Source organism: Streptopelia decaocto (genome assembly GCF_964273445.1).
Source record: "Streptopelia decaocto genome assembly, chromosome: 1".
NCBI classification, from domain to species: Eukaryota; Metazoa; Chordata; class Aves; order Columbiformes; family Columbidae; genus Streptopelia; species Streptopelia decaocto.
Window position 1 is genome coordinate 35,757,245 of NC_138663.1, and position 18,356 is coordinate 35,775,600.

At 41.5% G+C, this 18,356-nt stretch overlaps 1 protein-coding gene across 1 annotated transcript in view; it reads right to left on the reverse strand.

Annotated features, from left to right (window-relative positions):
* Positions 1-12,888: 12,888 nt before the first annotated feature.
* PPM1H (protein phosphatase, Mg2+/Mn2+ dependent 1H) overlaps positions 12,889-18,356 on the reverse strand; it is a 137,650-nt gene continuing 132,182 nt past the window's right edge. The window contains exon 10 of the mRNA XM_082056104.1: positions 12,889-17,851. Coding sequence (XP_081912230.1) covers positions 17,704-17,851 — 148 coding nt within the window. The 3' untranslated portion in view covers positions 12,889-17,703. The remainder of the gene's footprint in view (positions 17,852-18,356) is intronic.

An 18,356-nucleotide genomic window follows, 5' to 3' on the forward strand; every position in this document is an offset into this window, starting at 1 on the left:
ATACACCAGCCCACAGCTGTTAATGAACACAGAGAGAAATGTCTTGCAGGAACGGATTCTAGTAGAACATGTTTCTAAATCTTCTTCCAGTTAATACTAACACCAAGTGCATTTATTCTCTCCATTAGGTTTATTTCCCTATCAAAGAAAGCAAGTTTAGTGAGTTGCACTTGCGTTCTGGTGTTCAGGTTGGCTACTACTTAATTATTGTCTTAGGGATGCTTGAAATTCTGGCAGTAAGCTTAATATTTCCAGAGAAATACCAAACTGTAAGTCCTTATACATACATTTTGAAACAGTTTATGTACTTGCCACTTCTCAAAGCTCTCTCACCTCACCTAATGTGATTACAAAGAAATAATGGTGAGTAATTCCAGTTAAATATTGCTATTTCCTTTACTTCTCTATAAGCACAGATCTCCTCTAAGAGACATTCTAGCTACAGCTTGTGACAACATCATAAGTTTAGATGGATTCTTGAAGACAACAGCAAGATGAAAGTGAAGGAGGAGAAGATTAGATGGGTGACTTTTTGTAGGTATTTGCCAAAGATAATACTTGGAAAAAAGGCAAGAAAACAGTGGAAGTGACCTTTTGAATAACTGATGCACAATTCAAATTGACAAGCATGGCTAGTGAAGGACAAATAAAGTTGCAGAACAAATTTCCTTTACTGTAGGAGAGAAAAGAAAGAAAGAAGGAAGAAAACAGAGTAGCAGATGAGTAGAGGAGAGAAGGCAGCATCAGCAGAAAAGAGGAAAAATTGTGAGGGACACAAGAAACAGTGAATATGATAAATGGACTGCGAAAGAGAATAGCTGAATAGAATCTGACCTGTGGAATCTAAGGAAGATGCAATTAGCATGAGAACGAGTATGTAACTGATACTGCTTCCTGAAGAAAAATGTCTAGGCTATCAGGAGAATGGATCCAGAAGTATGTTTGCTAAGATAAAAAATATAGATTTGGATCTGAAAACTGTAATGATCCAGTGAAGAGAAGTGTAGAGATTTCCTAGAAACTTCAGTGGAATTTCCCCATTTCCTGAAGAAGGAAGGGCAAAGTGGTGATGCTCAACAGATGAGCTGGTGCCAAGATTGATGGATCACCAAGAACAGTACAGAAAGAGAATATTTCTTAATGAGTGTGCTAGTATTATGGATACTTTCTGAGATTCAATTCAGACCCATGCAGGGGGTGATTAAGTTGAGAAGAGATCTATTTACATACAATTCATGCCTATGTGAACAGAAAGAGGGAGGAAAGGCATAGAGTATGGTGGCTTGTCACAGAGCATGGCATGCAGAAAGACAGACATGGTGCTGTTAGAGCAATGGTCATCCTAGACAGATGTCTGGGATCAGAGGAAAAAAAAAGGAGGCTGGTTTTAAGAAAGCATTTTGTAAACTCATGAGAAGGCTTATGTGAGAGAGTTGCAAAACCAGCAAGGAATAAAATCTGGGTTTCCAAGAGCCCCTTCCTATTGTATGATCTTAAATGTTTATCTGGATGTTCTCCAACTGTTTCTCTTGATCCTGTCTTATGACAACTTCTTTTTGTAAACCATCGTTTCGTAGTGCCATGCCATTGTTACACACTTAACATTGCATCGAGTAGTTTTTAAGCATTTCAGCCTTCCCTGTGTCATTTGAAAGAGGAAGGTAAAACAAATCCATAGTCACATGGTCTTTTGTTGTTCCTTATTTCTCAAAGGCTTTTTCTGCTTTATAAGGTAATTTCACTTGCTTTTTTTTACCAATTACTTTTCTATGGCTGAACACTTTTAACTTGGCTTTCTAAGAAAACAAGGTTTACATGATTGTGAATCTAATAATCCTTCCTTATCAACCTTGAATTTATTGGCCTATTTCATTCAGATTTGACCAAGATGAAGAGAAATTAAAAATACTAAGTTTCTGGAAGAAATATGCCAAATTATGCTTTTACCTAGGCAGCTGGATAAAAAGGAGAGCTTACTACTGGAAAGACTACTTATCAGTTACCTTAAAATCCACATGAGAACTCATCCTATCAACATAAATCCAGAGGAAAGCAGGCTTTAGTGGTTCAGCTCCTTCAGACTTCCCAGCCCCTGCCGTGTGGTGGCACCTGGTGGAGGCATTCACAGGACTTCACCCTAGGAGAACAGGGGTCTCCAGCTGAGAAACCTCAGCTGACAGCCAGATGCCCAAAAACTATTATGGTAACGCCAGTGTAGATATGATGCAGTGGTGGGACATTAAATTAAAATGACCAGTGTAAATGAAGTCTCTGCAATTGTGCTTTTGAGTGTCTGTGACTTTCTTCGTTTGTTCTATGGTTTCTGTCCTTGTTGTTCCCCAGCTTCTGGTGGTTTTCATGTCCAGGTTTCAGAAATGTTGCTACTATAACAGCACTATTTTTTTTTTTTAATGTTCTTCTATTTCCTGGAAAATCCTGGTTTCATTGTTCTGTAGTTTTCAATTTAATTACATTGATGGGGGAGAAAACATGATGAAGACAGAAAAAGCAAGGCAAGAAAAATATTAAACTCTAAAGCTTTGCTAAACTAATGGGATACATGCATTAATCAGTTTTGGTCCTGGTTCTACCTGCTCACCCCCACCTAAGACAGTATCTACAGAAGGCATGCTAAAAACTAGTATAGTAAATGACCAACATATATCCAAACAGTCTCTGTTCAAAAGTAAAAATGATGAGAACAAGGATATTTCATGGTGGTTCCTGCATGAGATGCAATTTTTAAGGACCTAGGGTAAATATGTTTAATTTATGACTTTGGCAATTTTATTCTTCTGAGTAGTTTCTTGAAAACCTGTGTGTCTACCTTTGCCTGTCAATGCAGATGATGGAAGGTGGCCTAATGCTAGCCACAAGGAATGACTGTGGATGCAGTGGTGGTAAGAATAACGACATGACAGATGAAGCATGTTTCCATTAAAGACTGACATTTAAGTTAAATAGCTCTGACTATATTTACTACTGATGATAACCAGCAATTAGTTCCTTTCCATAGGAAGGAGGCTGAAAGCAGGAAATAAAGCATTCAGCATTCTTCTGTTACATGGATATATTCCACATGAACAATTTATTTCCTTCTTCCCATCTGAAAGATGCTTTTATGCATAACTCATGCATAAATTCTGCAACACATTTATACCTGTAGGTAAGAGCTGTAATCCAGTGGATGGTGCTTTGCATATGAGGTGGAGTCAGTACCTTAATCTGAAATATAAACAAGATTGATCATACATCTTTGATCTCACAAACCCTCTCTTTGCTAACCCTTAACCAGTTGTGTGCTGCTTTCTACCTGTTGCAACCTCATGCATTTGCACACTGGCAACTGATGACTTACAAACACTCTCTTCAGCAAAACTCCCAGCAGCCCCTCCTGTTGTCTCATCCGTCTATTGACAGCATCACTCAATGTTGAGCAGAACTGCCAGTGACTTTGTGATGCATTCTGTGGAAGCAAAATTGAAGTTTGCAAATGACTTTCCCTATTGTGGTTCTGCAGCTTCAATACTCTACTTGGAGGCTTTCTCTTACCTCAGCGTTTATTAGCAAAATGCTGAACACCTGACTAATCATTAACAGCTTTTTGTGAGGACCCAGTCAGGCTGGGGAGGTTATTTGAAGTGAAGCTTTCTCAAGGAGATCTCACTTAATGTTAAATCTTCTGCAAAGGTAAACAAACAAAAAAAGCCCCTATTTAATTCACCTCCATAAACTTTATTCTGGCGATTTTCCTGGTGTTGAAGGGAATACGAGCACAGCATTCATTTCAGCTGCTGGAGCGATCTCCAGAGGTTGGTACGCAGAGCAGTGCATCCCCAACCTGCCCTAACCAGCAGCTTTGTTTGGAGTTTGCATGGGTTGTGGTTCCTCTCCTGCCAGCACCTTGTCCCCGCGGTGGTGGCTGGTCTCCTGCGGTGGCACTTGCTCGCCCCTCTGCCCGTGCCATCGCGGTGCTGGGTGGGTTTGTGTTCCTGCAGCTGTGGGTGTCACTGAGCATGCACCCGGTTTTCGTGGGCACCAACCTTGCTCCGAACACTGCCTTGGTCCCACCGTCCTCACAATGCCAGTGAGTGCTGTACTTTTTTAACTCTCACATGCATTTTAAGAGTTTCTGCAGACATAATGCTTTGGTGTAAGCTGTGTAGCATTTTGACGAGGGGGTTGCAGCGAGGTGCTTGTGAAGCCTGTTACATTTATGCTGTCTACTCCTTGGGCAAAACTGGGGTTTTCCTGGTCACACCACATAATCTGAGTCCAGTGACCCCCCAAGCAGTGTTGGTTCTTAAGCTATGGGCATATTTAAGAGACTTGCAATGCCATTTTTTTGGTTGTGTTTTGTATGTAAATATCCAGGAGTGGCTTTAATTGCAGCCGTGGGCAGTCGATGATTCCATCCTGGTGTGTTTGAAGGGAGGTTTGGGTCTGGTCCCTGTTGTGGGGAGCAGCCGGACCCTGAGCAGGAGTGGGAGAGTTGTGGATGGGATTCAGGGCTGGGAAGGGCAATGCAGCATCAGAGGAAGGGGTTGTCTCTTCCCTTGTTTTAATGGTAAACACATTATGGTTTTGGTTTGATAATGGTTTTAATGGTAAACACATTGGCACTTCAGCCTGTTGTCTGCAGATCGACTTTGCAGTAATTAAAGACACCTCTTCATGCAAATGGTTCTTAGAAGTTCAAAGAAGAGGAGGAGGAGGACGTGTAAAAGATCACTTCATCAGGCTTAGTGGTTATTAAAATGATTTTTCAAATGTTTGGTTATCTCAAATGGCCTCTCTGTTGATAAAGCAGGTATATGTTTGCGAATGTAGTAACTGAAGCTTAAAAAAAAAATAGAAGCCAATGTGATTCTGTATATTCTAGGTGTGAACTGCTGGTTCACACAGCAGTAAACAAGTCACATAGTTTGGACCCTGAGATACCAATTAGGAATTTTAAACAGGAGAACTCTGAGTTGAATGATGCTCCAGGACATTATGTGGAAAGTAGCCCTAAGTGATGATAAATGAAAAAGAGTTGTACATTTAAACTAACCTGTAAGACCCATTTACATCTGCGCGTGCCATAGTGTCATGCGTTAGGATGAACTCAGTGGTAAATAAATGGACCAAAAAAAGGAGTTGATCCATTTGGTAAAAAGCAGTGATTCCTTTAGAAGTGTTCACGATGCCTGTGCTGTTGAGGTTGCTTATCTGTCATTTCCCAGAATTAGATCTGAACCCATCCAGAATGGGTTTTAAGTGGGAAGAAATATCTAGTGTTATTCTGGAGGAACCAAGATTTGTTTGCATGCAGGTCAATACTCTGAAAAAAGCAGCTTTGTTTTGTTTATTTAAGAGACTCTTTTAGTGGTTAAAAACTGTGTAGAAACATTTTAGTGTGCTACTCACTTTGTAATCTTTACCCTCCCCCCCATAAATTTGGATTTAAACAAAGTAATACTGCCTATAATTTATCAGATTCTCCTAATGTCTCTATAGTGTGCTTTAGGGAACACCACAGCAGTGCTATGATGGCAAGAAGATGATGCACCGGCTGACAAATACCTTTCTGTAATCTTTGAGTCCATAAGCTTTGTCTTATTTGTATGCAGTTTTGGGGGTTGTTTTTATGGTTGCCATTGTACCCCCAAGTCTTTTAGTGAGGTAGATAGATAGATAGATAGATGGATAGATAGCTGTTTATGCATTTATTCTTCAATCTCTTGACAACATGGATGAGATTTTTGTGGGGGCTTTTCTACGTATTTCATAATTCATTGCATTGTCTGATGTTGTCTTTTCACTTTTTAAAATAACTGTTATTATTTCATATTTTGGAGGGCTGAAATATTGTTTTCTGCTTTTTCCCCCTGTTGTATGGAGATTAAGTGGACTACCTTAGTTTCAGGTCAGATAGCATTTCATCAGGATAGCGAAATGACTGTAAGCGCTCATCCTCCGTGGATGAAATCCTACCCTGCAGCACTTCTGTCTCCCACCTTGAAAAGTGGCAAGACAATTACTGAGATCCTTGTAGATGGGCTTTAAAGCTGGGCATAATCCAGCCGTGAATGAAATGCAGACCCGTCCAAATGGGTAGCATTTAACCCAGCCGCACGTCAGTCCAGGTGACAAGATAAATTGGTGCTCAGCTGTTTCCAGCCCATTTTCCTGGTTAGCGCTTGAAATACAAGAAACAGTTTTGGCACCTCCTATGTGATTTGTGTACATGTGCACATGCTTGCGCAAACAGACTTTATACCATATTCTTGCTGGTGTAGGTAAACTTTTAAAGCATCCATATTTCATTTCACACTTTTTCACTCTTTCTAGAGAGAGAGCACTCACCTTTCCCTTCGCTTTTCAGCCTTTCTCCTCTTATTTGTGTGAAGAAATTGCACCACTCAGCTGTGACATTTCAGTAGTGGGTGCTGCACTCATTTTAACCAAAAGCATATTCTTCTGAAACAAAACCTATATATATTTTTCTTTTCAACAGATATGCTCTATAACTTCCATAAAGAAGACTGAATGATAAAAAATAGTAAAACGTGAAGCATTTAGGTGTTTCTGAACCTACCCTTAAAAAGAGCAAGAGCCAGCAATCTCTTATGCCAACCTCTTTTATCTCTTCCAAAGCTATTTCTCATTTACTGTGATGCTTAACAATTCTATTTCGCAGTGTGCTTTAGATTCCCAACAAGAGCAACAAACAAACAAAAAATTACTTAAGAAAAAAACAACTTGCAAAGCCGAGACCTGGCATCTGTTTGTGTGCAGTTCTAAATAAGCCTTACTATTTCTTAACTAATGAGGATCTTTTCCATGTGGAATAAATTCTTAGTACTTAGCAGCATTAGTAATGCTTAAAAAAAAAGAGAAGTATTTAAAATGGTTCAGTTGCCAACTGCTTTTGACTGTCTCAGTAAGACATTGAAACAGACCTTCTGCTCTAAATTAATAAGGCCAATCACAGCCACACAAAGCCCAGAATGACTGATCATTCTTCTGGTGTCCTCACTATCTTTACTGAGGTCAGATAAATCACTTTCAAGCTGTTAAATCAATGATCATAAATTAGGGCTCTGTTTTTACAGTGCCTTGTGGGAAATTCTCATGGTTAAATTAATCTAACAGCTGCATTGAAGAACACCTCCCACAAGATCATGTCAAAAGTGTCCCCCCCAGCCCCCTCCCTTTTTTTTTAGGGAAAAAAGGACTGAATTATTTGTTTTTACCTAGTGCACAAAATGGAATCCCTCCGTCTATCCCTGCTAATTCGTGTTTCAATTGTACCCAGCTGTTTAAATTGCACTGCGCAGAGATTGCCTTGATCCCCAGGTGCTGGTACTCCATCTGTGCTGCTCTGAGAGACTATTTACAGCAGAGGTTAGGCCAGCGATTGCTGGGATGGAAAACTCATTTCTCAGCCTGGCTTTTATTTACACTCTTATTAAAGATCCTTTCACTCATGTTGGAATGGCAGCTAGTGGCTGCAGCGAGCGCTTGGCACCGAGCCAAGCAGCAAAATTACCATGTCGATGAAAGATAGCCTGCTTCCATTTTAACCTTTCACTGTTCTCCTCTTTCCATCTATATTTGCATGAAGAAGGATGATTATTGAAAGAGATAGGGGGACAAAGGGATGAGAGAATCCTTGTCAGCTGAGCTTTTCAAGGGATAAACCAATGGTTTGTGACCAATTTGGAAAAAATCTTTACTGCCTTATTAATTTCCTACTCCTTTCCCTTAATTGCTATTAAAGTTTATTTTCAAGCGAAGCAATAGAGCTGCTGATGCTCTGCTTGTGTCCTTCCCCCACCGCTTCCCTGTGCCTTGTGAATGCAACCCTGGGATCTGTCTGCAGTGTTGAGGCTTCTACTTCATCCCCGATGCAGGTCACACAGAGCCACAGCAACACCCTCAAAGCGTGGGTTTGGTTTTTTTCCCTACAAATATGCCTCTTGGAAATGAATCACCTTCCTGGGAGCAAGTGGGTCGTTGCACATAGTGTGTTATGTTACTGGGGGAGGGCAAAGGAGAGGATGAACAGTTGCTGGGGGCGGGGGGGAGCTGGCATGCAACCATCACGTTGTGGACACAGATGCATGTAAAAAGCTAAAAATAATAACTATTTCTTTGGAAACCTCAGCATATTTGTTTGTAGGAGCAACACAGAATTGGTGAAAAGAAACAAAATCCACCTCAGCTGTTGCGAGACAACTACCGACATTGTTGATTGCCGACTATAGCTCAGCACAACAAGGAGGAGACCCCAAAAACCTCAAACCTCGATACCAAGCGCCATTGATGAGGCAAACCATGACCTTAAGCGCAGCAGGAGCGCAGGTTGTTGCCTGCTAGCAACGCTGTGCTTTTCTCTTTGCCTGCTCCCAGGGCAGAAGGAGAGACGAGTCTGTTTATTTTCTGTTTTCCTGAGCGGAGGAGCAGCGACTCTGCTGAGAGGTTTACAAGAGTTGGTGTTGGTGTGACCTACTGTTGTTTGGCCGCCACTCAACCTTGCAGGTCCCCATGAATCGTTGTCACCAGGAGGCCTTCTTTCCCTCACTAATCCTCCTAAAACGTGGAGGGTTTGTTAACAAAAGCATAAACATGTATTTAGCTGTATTCTTGGTTGCTGGCAGCTAAAATAAGTGCCTTTACTGACTACTTCTTGCTTTCAGCTCCTGGAACAGGCAAAACCAGATCATGTTAGAACAGCAACTAAGATGCTGGAAAGGTTCCTTGCCATTTTTTTCCTACATACATACATATATAAAATACATATATAGTTACAAGTTCAATACTCTGTAAGTGCTTTTTTATCAGAACTCAGTCTGTGCCATAGAGCTGTAACTTGTGCAAGCCAGGTCGGTTGGGTGTTGTCTTCCCCATTTCCCAGCTGACCCAGTATCCAAGTCCTGTGCTACCTGCTTTGCCAGTGAAGCCAGCACAGGGAAATCTTAATCTTGCAGGAGCAGTGGCAGAGAAGCGCTACTGGGAAATTTCGTATAACCATAAATCTTTCCTCCTTCCTCTCCTTTTTTTTTTTTTTTTTTTTTTTTTTTTTTTTTTTTTTTTTTTGGCACTAAACAAACCTTCCCTAGAACACCATTCTTAGAAAAATGTAACCACAGCGAGATTTACTGTCTGAGCATTGTGTTTAATATTTTTCCCATTCATAAAATACTCATATGTCTGGACATGAGACTTAGTTTGAAGGGTGTGTGTTAATTCTTGTCTGGCTCATTTAAACTGCTTCTACGCTGGTTTTCAAGCAGAGAAGGGATAAGAATGATGTTGCAGCTTTTCTAACACGTTCTAAATTCCCGAATGTAAAAATTCAATGGCATGAGTGCTGGTGAAAAACAAGCTCTAAGAGAGGGTGCGAAGACCAGCAAAGTAAGTTTATTTTTTTAATTGGGAGCAAAGTGAATGCGATCCTCAGAAAAAGCAGCATCAGAAGTTTGCATTAGGAGCTTGTTCGCGGAGTACCTTGATCTCAGCCAGATGAGACGCAGTTGACATTTGGCTGACAAAGCTCTAGGGAAAGCTGGAGGATGGTGAGAAATAAGACATTTGGTGCAATTAGCTGCAATACCAACCCAAGAATGAAAGTAAACAGGCATCACGGGGGGACGAGAGGATCTTTCAGAATCAAGCTCTAAACTGCTTGAGGATGTAGCAATTCCCTGCTCTTTGTACATTCTTTGGCAATTCCCTCTTCCAGCAATTGGTTTGTCTGCTTCTAGATCCTGGAGAACTGCAACTGGATTTGGCTTCTTCTTGTCTCCCCATCCCCATCTCAGTACGTGCTGTGATCCTGCACTGGCCGTGGAACAGCTGCCTCAGCCCACATCCGCTCCAGCTGCAGCGGGATTAAAAATTAAACTGCTGCACATTGAAGGGGTCTGGATGGGCAGACTCAGTCTAAATTTTTGAAGAGACTGAAATGGCTGCAGGTGTGTCAGCTGCTTTTACAACCCCATGCTTTACGGAGTATTATAGTGGGCAGAGAAATTGCCTCTATTTAGGGACAATTTGTGATACTTGATGAGGTGACTGTCTGGTCATTTGTCTTCAACAGTTGCTGTCATGGGAAAACAATCTCTTTTCTTGTAATTTTTATTTACAGATTTTGAGCAGAATTTCCATATTCTTAAATCTTCCTAAAACAAAAATAGCAAAATTTCAGGTTTGTTTGCTTAGTTGCCCAGAAGTTGTAGCAATAACTACAGAAATAAGCAACGACGCTGCATCTGAGCTTGTGTGATAACCTTCCAACCTTCCAGCCAGTTCCTAATTTGCTGAGAAGTAGTTTTCTTGGAGAACAATTGGGGCAAATAACTGAGGAAACAATGGCTTAAAGAGTATAACCCCCTAAAATCAACTTTATCAATTTCCCCTTTCAAATGGAATTCACGTATTGCATGCATGTAAGCTTTCATTTTGAGGTAATGAGCACTGTTGGGTTAATGAAGACATGATTTGCTTTTTTATGAGGCTTTCCTTTGGCTACCAGTGATTCCTGCATTGCTGGTGATGGTGTCTGCATCAGCACCCATAGGAAATGAGTGGTGCTGGAGGGTGGATGGCCAGGGTTGCGATGTAGCATCCAAAATGGCAGTTAACTACTCCAAAAGGTTTTAAATCAAAGAAGAGCACAGTTACAAGACAAAGGAAAACCAGAAAGGTGCTTTGTTGAGGTACAGACCTTGATTTACCACAGAAATGGGGAAAAAACCAACCAACCAAAGAAACAACCCCCCCTTCCAACCCCAAACCAACCAACACCACCAAAAAGAAAAACCCAAACAAAAAACCCAATGGACTGGTAACTGCAGGGATGACTGTGAAGCTGAGGGCTGATGCCAAAGCATTACAGCTGGTTACAGTGATGACTTTACAGAAGAACGCTCTAAGGGATTGCCTTGTACTGCTTAAGGGAATAACTGCCCAGGAGTAAAAATCAGGGACATTTTGACTCTTTAGAGCCTGAGAAATTAAGCATTAATACACCAAGAAAAAGGTTGTAATTCTAATCTTAGGTGGCCTAAAATTCATGAAGGTTCAGAGATCTCATTTGTCTATACATCTAAATCATCAGTCTTAGATTAGCCGCAGTAAAGATCTAATTAATTTTTTCCGCTGCAGCTTCCTCCCTCTCCCCTTCCTATTTTGTGGCAGAATGCTGCAGACTATTTCTGCAGCTTCAACTTTATGATTAATTGTTCTTAAATTATGGAAAAAAAAGAACATCCAAACCATCTGCTTTTTATGTACCTGGACACATTTTGTCATACTCCTTTTTATTAACCTTGTCATCGAAGCACAATTCCTCCTGAAATCATTTTATGTCCCTAAGTGTTATGGCATCCTTTGTTTTGCAAAGCAGAGGATTTTTAAAAAAGCCTTCGTCCTTCCTTCTAACAAGAACAGGATGTGCAATAACTTTGGTTTATATAACTCTTCCTGGAAAGCACGAGAGAAACTCTGGAATCAATAAAAGCTGCAGTGTAATAGCATAAAGAAGTAAACTTTTTGTGAAGGTACATTACACTAGGAGGATACATTAAGAAGATGAAACTTCAGGCTTCAGTTTTACAGTAACTGTACAAAATACAATAAATTACTGGGATTGTTCCCGTATGTCACTTTAGTTAACTGAGTACATTCTGTAGAATACCATAAATATATTATTTGGCTAAGCAAGCACTGATTTATTGCCTACAGGAATTATAGAAACTGATGTCCAAATTTAAAGACTTGTATCTATTACCTAAAAACCAAAAATAACAAGACTTACTTGACCTACAAGGTTACAGAATTTAGGGCGTAGGAGCTGTGAAAGCAACAGGACGATGTGGAACAAGTTCCTTTAGGTTCACTTGACGTGCAACAGTTCCCTGTCACTGCATGCTGCCAACACTTGTTTATTGAGCTGACACCAGCGAGGCGGGCAAAGCTGGGCTCAAGTTTTATTTGCCCTGAAATTTTAAACTTGACTTGGTGTTCACACGGCAATCATAAACCCTAGGACTTAACGGGAGAGTGAGAAGAACCAGAGTGAAAGTAACAAATCATTTTTTGCACCCTCTGTTACGCTCAGTGAACACAACGAGGCATTAGCAGCATTTAAAAAAAATGGGGGGTCACACTAGAACGAATATTTTCACTGCTCTTCTATGACGTGTGAGGTGAAACAAGAACTGGGAGAACTGCTTGTGCTACAGCGCAGTAACTGAAGGATGCAAGTGGTGGAGATGCGCCCAGCTCCCATCCTCTTGCTGGCCCCTGGGGTGGGTGCTGCCCAGGGCTCTGTGCTGGTGTAACGCACCGAGGCCCGTGTTACGTCCTGCATCTTTGGTACCTTCAAATACAACTTTGGTTACCACATCACCATGACAGCTTGCCTTGGTGGAATCCATCAATTTACCCTTGGTTTTACTCTAATATAGAGTAGAATTTGAGACTTCAATTCCTAAGGAACTGAGGAGGAGGGAAAAATTATTCCAAGAATATTGTAATTTCAAAAATGACACCTGATTTCTCGTGCCACAGAGAGCTGACAGCTGATCACTTTGCATAGCTCTTCGCTGAGTCAGAACACGGCAACTGGCAGCCTGAGCAATGAATCATGATCTGATGGCAGCACACAGCTCACACAGTTATCCCACAGCTGAACTCTCGCACATCAACCCATACGCTAATGCACCTCATAGGGATTCACTTCATTAAGAGTGAGACCTTTTGTCAGTGAATCATCCATTCCCTGTAAAGCAGAGTGTGCTACTTGTCCATATTGCACAATTAGTAATTCACACAGAGAGACTTGGGTACTCTTCAGGACAAAGGCAAAATAATAACGGTTATAGATATAGATGGATATATATAATATATAATTTAAAATTTTATTTTAAAACTTTGAGCATACACTTCTTCAGCATCCTCCTCTTTTGTTCATTGCACTGAAAAGTTTCAAAAACCATAAAATATATCCCTTTACTAAACATTTTTTGTTCTTAGGTTACAAAAAGATTAACATTTCACAGTCACAAAGCATAAGTACATTGGTCCAAAACATCTTCCTTCAGCAGGTCCTCCATTCTTCAGGACATATAAAACCTAGACAGTTGTACAGATCCCAAAATAAGATGACTTGCCCAACAAAGGAAAGAAAAAGGTGGCAGCTAGTAAAAAACAAAACCAAACCAAAATCAAACCGCAAACAAACCAAAATAAGATGCTTATGAAAGACCACCACCAGCAATGGTTAAAAGAAAAAAAGGGAGAAAGAGAAGAGAATGATAGTGGAGGTGGACAAGGGCGTCCTCCTTCAAGTACATCACAGGTAGAAATACAGCAGCACAGTTACAGCATCGTTTGGTCACTCTCTCTATGGCAGCCACATCACTATGTGATCACATCTAAGACACATGGAGGAGAACTATTTACACACCAAAAATCTCAGGGAGGAACAACAATTCCACACAGCTTGCAATTCATGTTTGATCCAAGTGTGTTGAAAGTATTTGTACATCAATGTAATATAAAAGCAAAATGCCGAGGCAGGAAGAAATGCAGCAGATTCGCTTGGAGTGTGTAGTGTTCTTAAAAAACCCAGCAGAAGTTCAAAGCCCAAAATCTGCCCAAACATCAAGTGCAGTTCTTCAAAAATATCCTGGAGGCGCAGAGTCAACTGTACCTCACAGACCTTTCTTGTCATATTTTAACACGGAAGTAACTTTAACATGGAAATCCACTGCTAGCAGCAGACTCTGACCACTCTTCCTTTAGCTTGTTAGCCCTGTCGTTGTTCAGAATTTATTAAAAAAACCCACAACTACCTCTCTCTCCAGCATGAGGTGACTGAACATGAGCCCTCTCAGACAATACATTTGTGTGTTCATGAAAGAAGCATCATAGCCTTAGTGTACCAAGAGATGGTTGTGTGCCTCACTTACAGTGTAAATGAAATTTCTAACTACCTTCTTCATCCAATTAAACAAAAGAAGATTTCAGGCTGTAGTGCAAGAGAAAAACATCAGAAGTGGCTGTACTACCTCCTGCAGCAGTATTCACAAGAGAATGGTAAGAGCTTCTGGGTTTGAGTTTCTAGAAATGGGACTGGACCAGGCACCAGAAGACCGTGTCACAGCGCTGCCAGTGACCTGCACCGTACAGCTCACCGCCTCCTCACCTTGCCCGAGGAAGGAGAAGAACTTGCCTGATTTTCTAAGTAGTGCTGATGTACAGGCAAGGACACAGCACTGCGCAACAGCAACAGGGATGCAGGTGTGACTTGGGACAGAGGTTCCTTGCTGCTAAGGCTTAAGCACTTTTGGATGCTAAGGGAACTCCACTGGCAAAAAGCACAGCGCTGCCAGCATCAGGCAGTGACTAAGATGAAGTGCCAAGGAGCTAAAATTTGGACTTGGTGCCTAACTTGAGAAGGCGAGCTGTCTGCTCCTCACTCAGGAGCTTCACTGAGCCCCAGAGCAGCTGCAAGCCTGCACATGGCAGCAGCCATCCTGGGCCTGTCTGAAAAATGGTATCGTGCACGATGGATCCCCCTCACCATCACTGGTTTCTAATGCTGCAACTCCCCAAATAATTCAGCCTACAAAGGGAACTGGAAATGCTTCTAATTATTCTTGCTTCTCACACAATACCTGCCCAACAAGTAACTCCTGCCTTCTATCTATGTGCTGCTTTGGAGTGTAAACGTATTTATCCCATGCCGTGAAGCAGCACACAGACCACAGCACAGGCACGTGAGAAGCTTCTACTGAAAGCAGGTGGAAGTGAAAGCCCAAGGACTAACGTGGTGTTTCAGAGAGGGACCAGAGGCGGTCCAGGGAGGCAAGCCTGGAAAAGCGTAACAGATTATTTCTAAAAAAGCAAAACAAAAAGCATCACAGCATAGTTTTAGTCACATACATCTGAGTCGGAAGCTTTTTATTATCTTTAAAAGTTATCAGAATTTATTAATTGATGCTAATTGATATTAATTGTTGATACTGTACTTCTTCCCTTCCCAGGAGAGCTGACAGCAAACACAACTCCACCTGGGCCCAGCCGCTGCAGAGGAGCGTGCTGACCGACGGCGACACCACCACACACAGCAGAGCCTGATTCACAAAGCCACACCAGCACCCACGAGATTCTGCCCTGAGATGTCACCAGGCAGTTTGTTCCCACCAAGCCACGCACTCTGCTAACCGATCTCTCCAGGGGTGCGTTTAAAAACGCCCCTGAATGAGAAGGTGCACTTTCCATTTCCCTGAAATTTCACCTTTATATTTTGGCAAGTGCTACACTGGAAATTTATTTCCACCACTCAGTGGTTTTATAATGGCTGGTATGTGTGTTGACACCATGGTACCCAATAACAAAGACTAACGATACATGGGCACTAAAATATTTGACTCAGGCTCATAGCTGGTATCAGCAAGCGACAGCTTCTTTGCTGTTCAGACAACTCCACAGGAACTGCCACCATTAGTTTCTTTGTGAAAGAGCATCTGGACTGCTAGAGGACTACACAACTGCATTTGCGAAGAGACAACAGGAGTTACACAGAGCATGAAAAGCATGTTTACAAGTTTATTAGGCCAAAAAAAAAAAAAGGCAGTGCAAGAGAAGATCTCTCGCTTAAACTTTAAAACATATGAGGAGCCATGTGAAAAATATTCTAGACTCCAAACTGTTCTTTTTACCCAGCTGCACAGAGAAAAAGAGGTAAAGAGAAAAAAAAAAAAGGGAAGCATAGATAAAGCATGACAACACATGATCAGATATGCCACTGAATTATGCTGAAGCTCTAGAATATAAAACATCCACGTTCTGCACAGCTTTATCACATGCAGGCACTGGGGAAGAAATGGAACAGTTTCCAGGCTGAATTCGTGCAGTTTGCTGCATGTTGGAGCCCTTACTCACTCTGTGTTGCGTTCTCTCAACCTGAACTCCTGCTGGGTCTGGAGATCAGCACAAGGGTAGCTTAAATCCACCAAGACTTGCACATATACTTCTGTGTGCAACCGAATAAAGTATCTGGGCAGCTACACCACACACGCGCTGCGTGATGTTTACGTAGCACATTATAAATGACAATACTGGCAAGCTCAAGGCCATGCCAGTTCAGGAGAAAGTCTGCTAAGGACACAGCACAGTCTTTGTCCTTTGGAACGGACACAACATTTGTGAGCTACCTACTTAGAGCCCTACAATTAAGTCAGCTCCCTGTCTTTTGGTTGTCCAAGAACAAGCCAAATGAGCAGCTCCAAAAGAATGTGACCTGGGGGCAAACTGGGTTGAACTTAGCTCTCCAGCCAATATACCTGCCTATACACTAGAACCTTCTGAATTTGTTCTTCAGTTCCTTGCCAATGAAGTAAGAGAGCTCCCTGCTTGAAGAATAGGCGGCCAGGTTAAGCTGCAGAATGGCTCATTTGGACTATTACTTTTTTCCTGTTAATGTTTGATTCAGATTTTCTTAATTTGAAACAATTCACCAGTGCTAAGAAAAAAGCTGCCGAAGCTAGCCAATTACTTGTATCTATCACACGGATCTTTTGATCCTTGACTACAGTCCTCAAATACCAAGAGGTCAAGGTGATAAGCTGTCACTTTCTGATCACCAAGTCAAGCAGGTAAAGGTATACTGAATAATATGTGAGGCAGGAAGAAGTGAAATAACTTTTAAACTGATCACTATCTGGTTATCCGAACTGATAACGAGAACACCACCATCAGTTCAAACAGGAATCCAACAAAAATACCCTCAGGAGCCCAAATAAATTTCCTAAATCCCAACTGATGCAAAAGCTGTATGGTCAAGGATCCTTTCAACAGGATAAAGCAGGCAGAACCATTCAATGAATGAAAATCTCTGATCCCAAAGAAACCATGGCCTCCAGGTAAATGTCACATAAAGCTGAGTCTGCGTGCTCTGGATAATCATGGTATACACACAACAGGAAATCTTGAGAAATAATTCCTCACACCAGAATACATCTTACCATACAGGACTGTGACCTCTGGATAATTTTGCAGGTGGCTGTTTTAACTGCAGTAAACAGGCACAGTCACACTGAAAACAATTTCAGTTTTCCTACTAAAATACAGGAGTATAGTCTACTGAAGAAGAGACAGGAGAGGAAAATGGGGGTTTGAAGGATTACACAAGTTTGAAGTTGTCCATAGGTAAGTCATGAATGCAACTTTTTGAAAGAAGAAAACTCTTAAATATGTGTCTACAGGTATTTTAAAATGAGATGTGACCTAAGTCACCTTCTGAATATTTGGGGGTAGATTTCAGGAGCCTCCTTGGCTTCTGACACCCAATTCTACTTTCACAACTCAAATGGCTCTTCCAAGCTACATGGTAAACTGAGAAAAACATAATTCCCCACCTGGAGGGATGACAGAATTCGTAATATGCTAGCAGCATTTAAAACCCATTCCTGTGAAGCACCAAAACCATGTCTACAAGGAAACTGTAATCTTAAGGGTTGTCTTTAATCTTATACAGTATATGTGCAGAACCCTACCTTTTGGGCAGAAAAATACCCCTCCAGCATTAGTTTTGAATAGATTACATCAATTGCAAGTGTCCTGGTCAGATCACCAAAAACATATTGTCTCTTACAGGCCCTTCCCAAAAAGATCTTCATCCTGTAACCACTCTTGATGCTACTTTCATGACTGCTTGTTCCCGTGTATTAAAGGGATGACATAGACAGAGATGTCGTCTCCGGAGCCCAGCCTGTCGTTGGATATTCGCCAGCCCCGGTCCTTCAGCACTCCCCTGGCTCGCATCACCAGGTCCTGCGCCGCCAGCGTGTACCTGCGGAAAAAGCAGAATACAGCCAGAGACTGCTTGTTTTTGTAAGGAAAGTGGGTTTTCACAGCCTGCCAGGTTTACCGTTATGAGCCACCAGGACAAGCTTCTCAGCATTTTTGAAACAGGCGGAAGAAACACAAACTACAGCACACTCACAAAGCAACCCCTTCCAGTTCAGTGACAGCTCCTGCATCAAAATCTAAAGGTATTTGACAGGCATCAATCAATCAAAATGTCACTGGTCATTTCGGGTGCCCAGCTTCACCAGTTTTCAGACAAATATTAACACAATTGCCTTAAGAAATTGTCTTTCTAGGAGTAGTCTGAAAAAGTGAGGATCCTAAATAACTCTACTTGCCGTTGGAAACTACACCCTTGTTCACAGATACACCTGAAGGTAAACATGGCTCAACTATTTCAGAGACAAACTATTAACAAAGTCATTTGAAAACAAGTAATAAAGCACTAAAAATAAAATCCAAATTACACTTCAAACCAAGTAGACTAA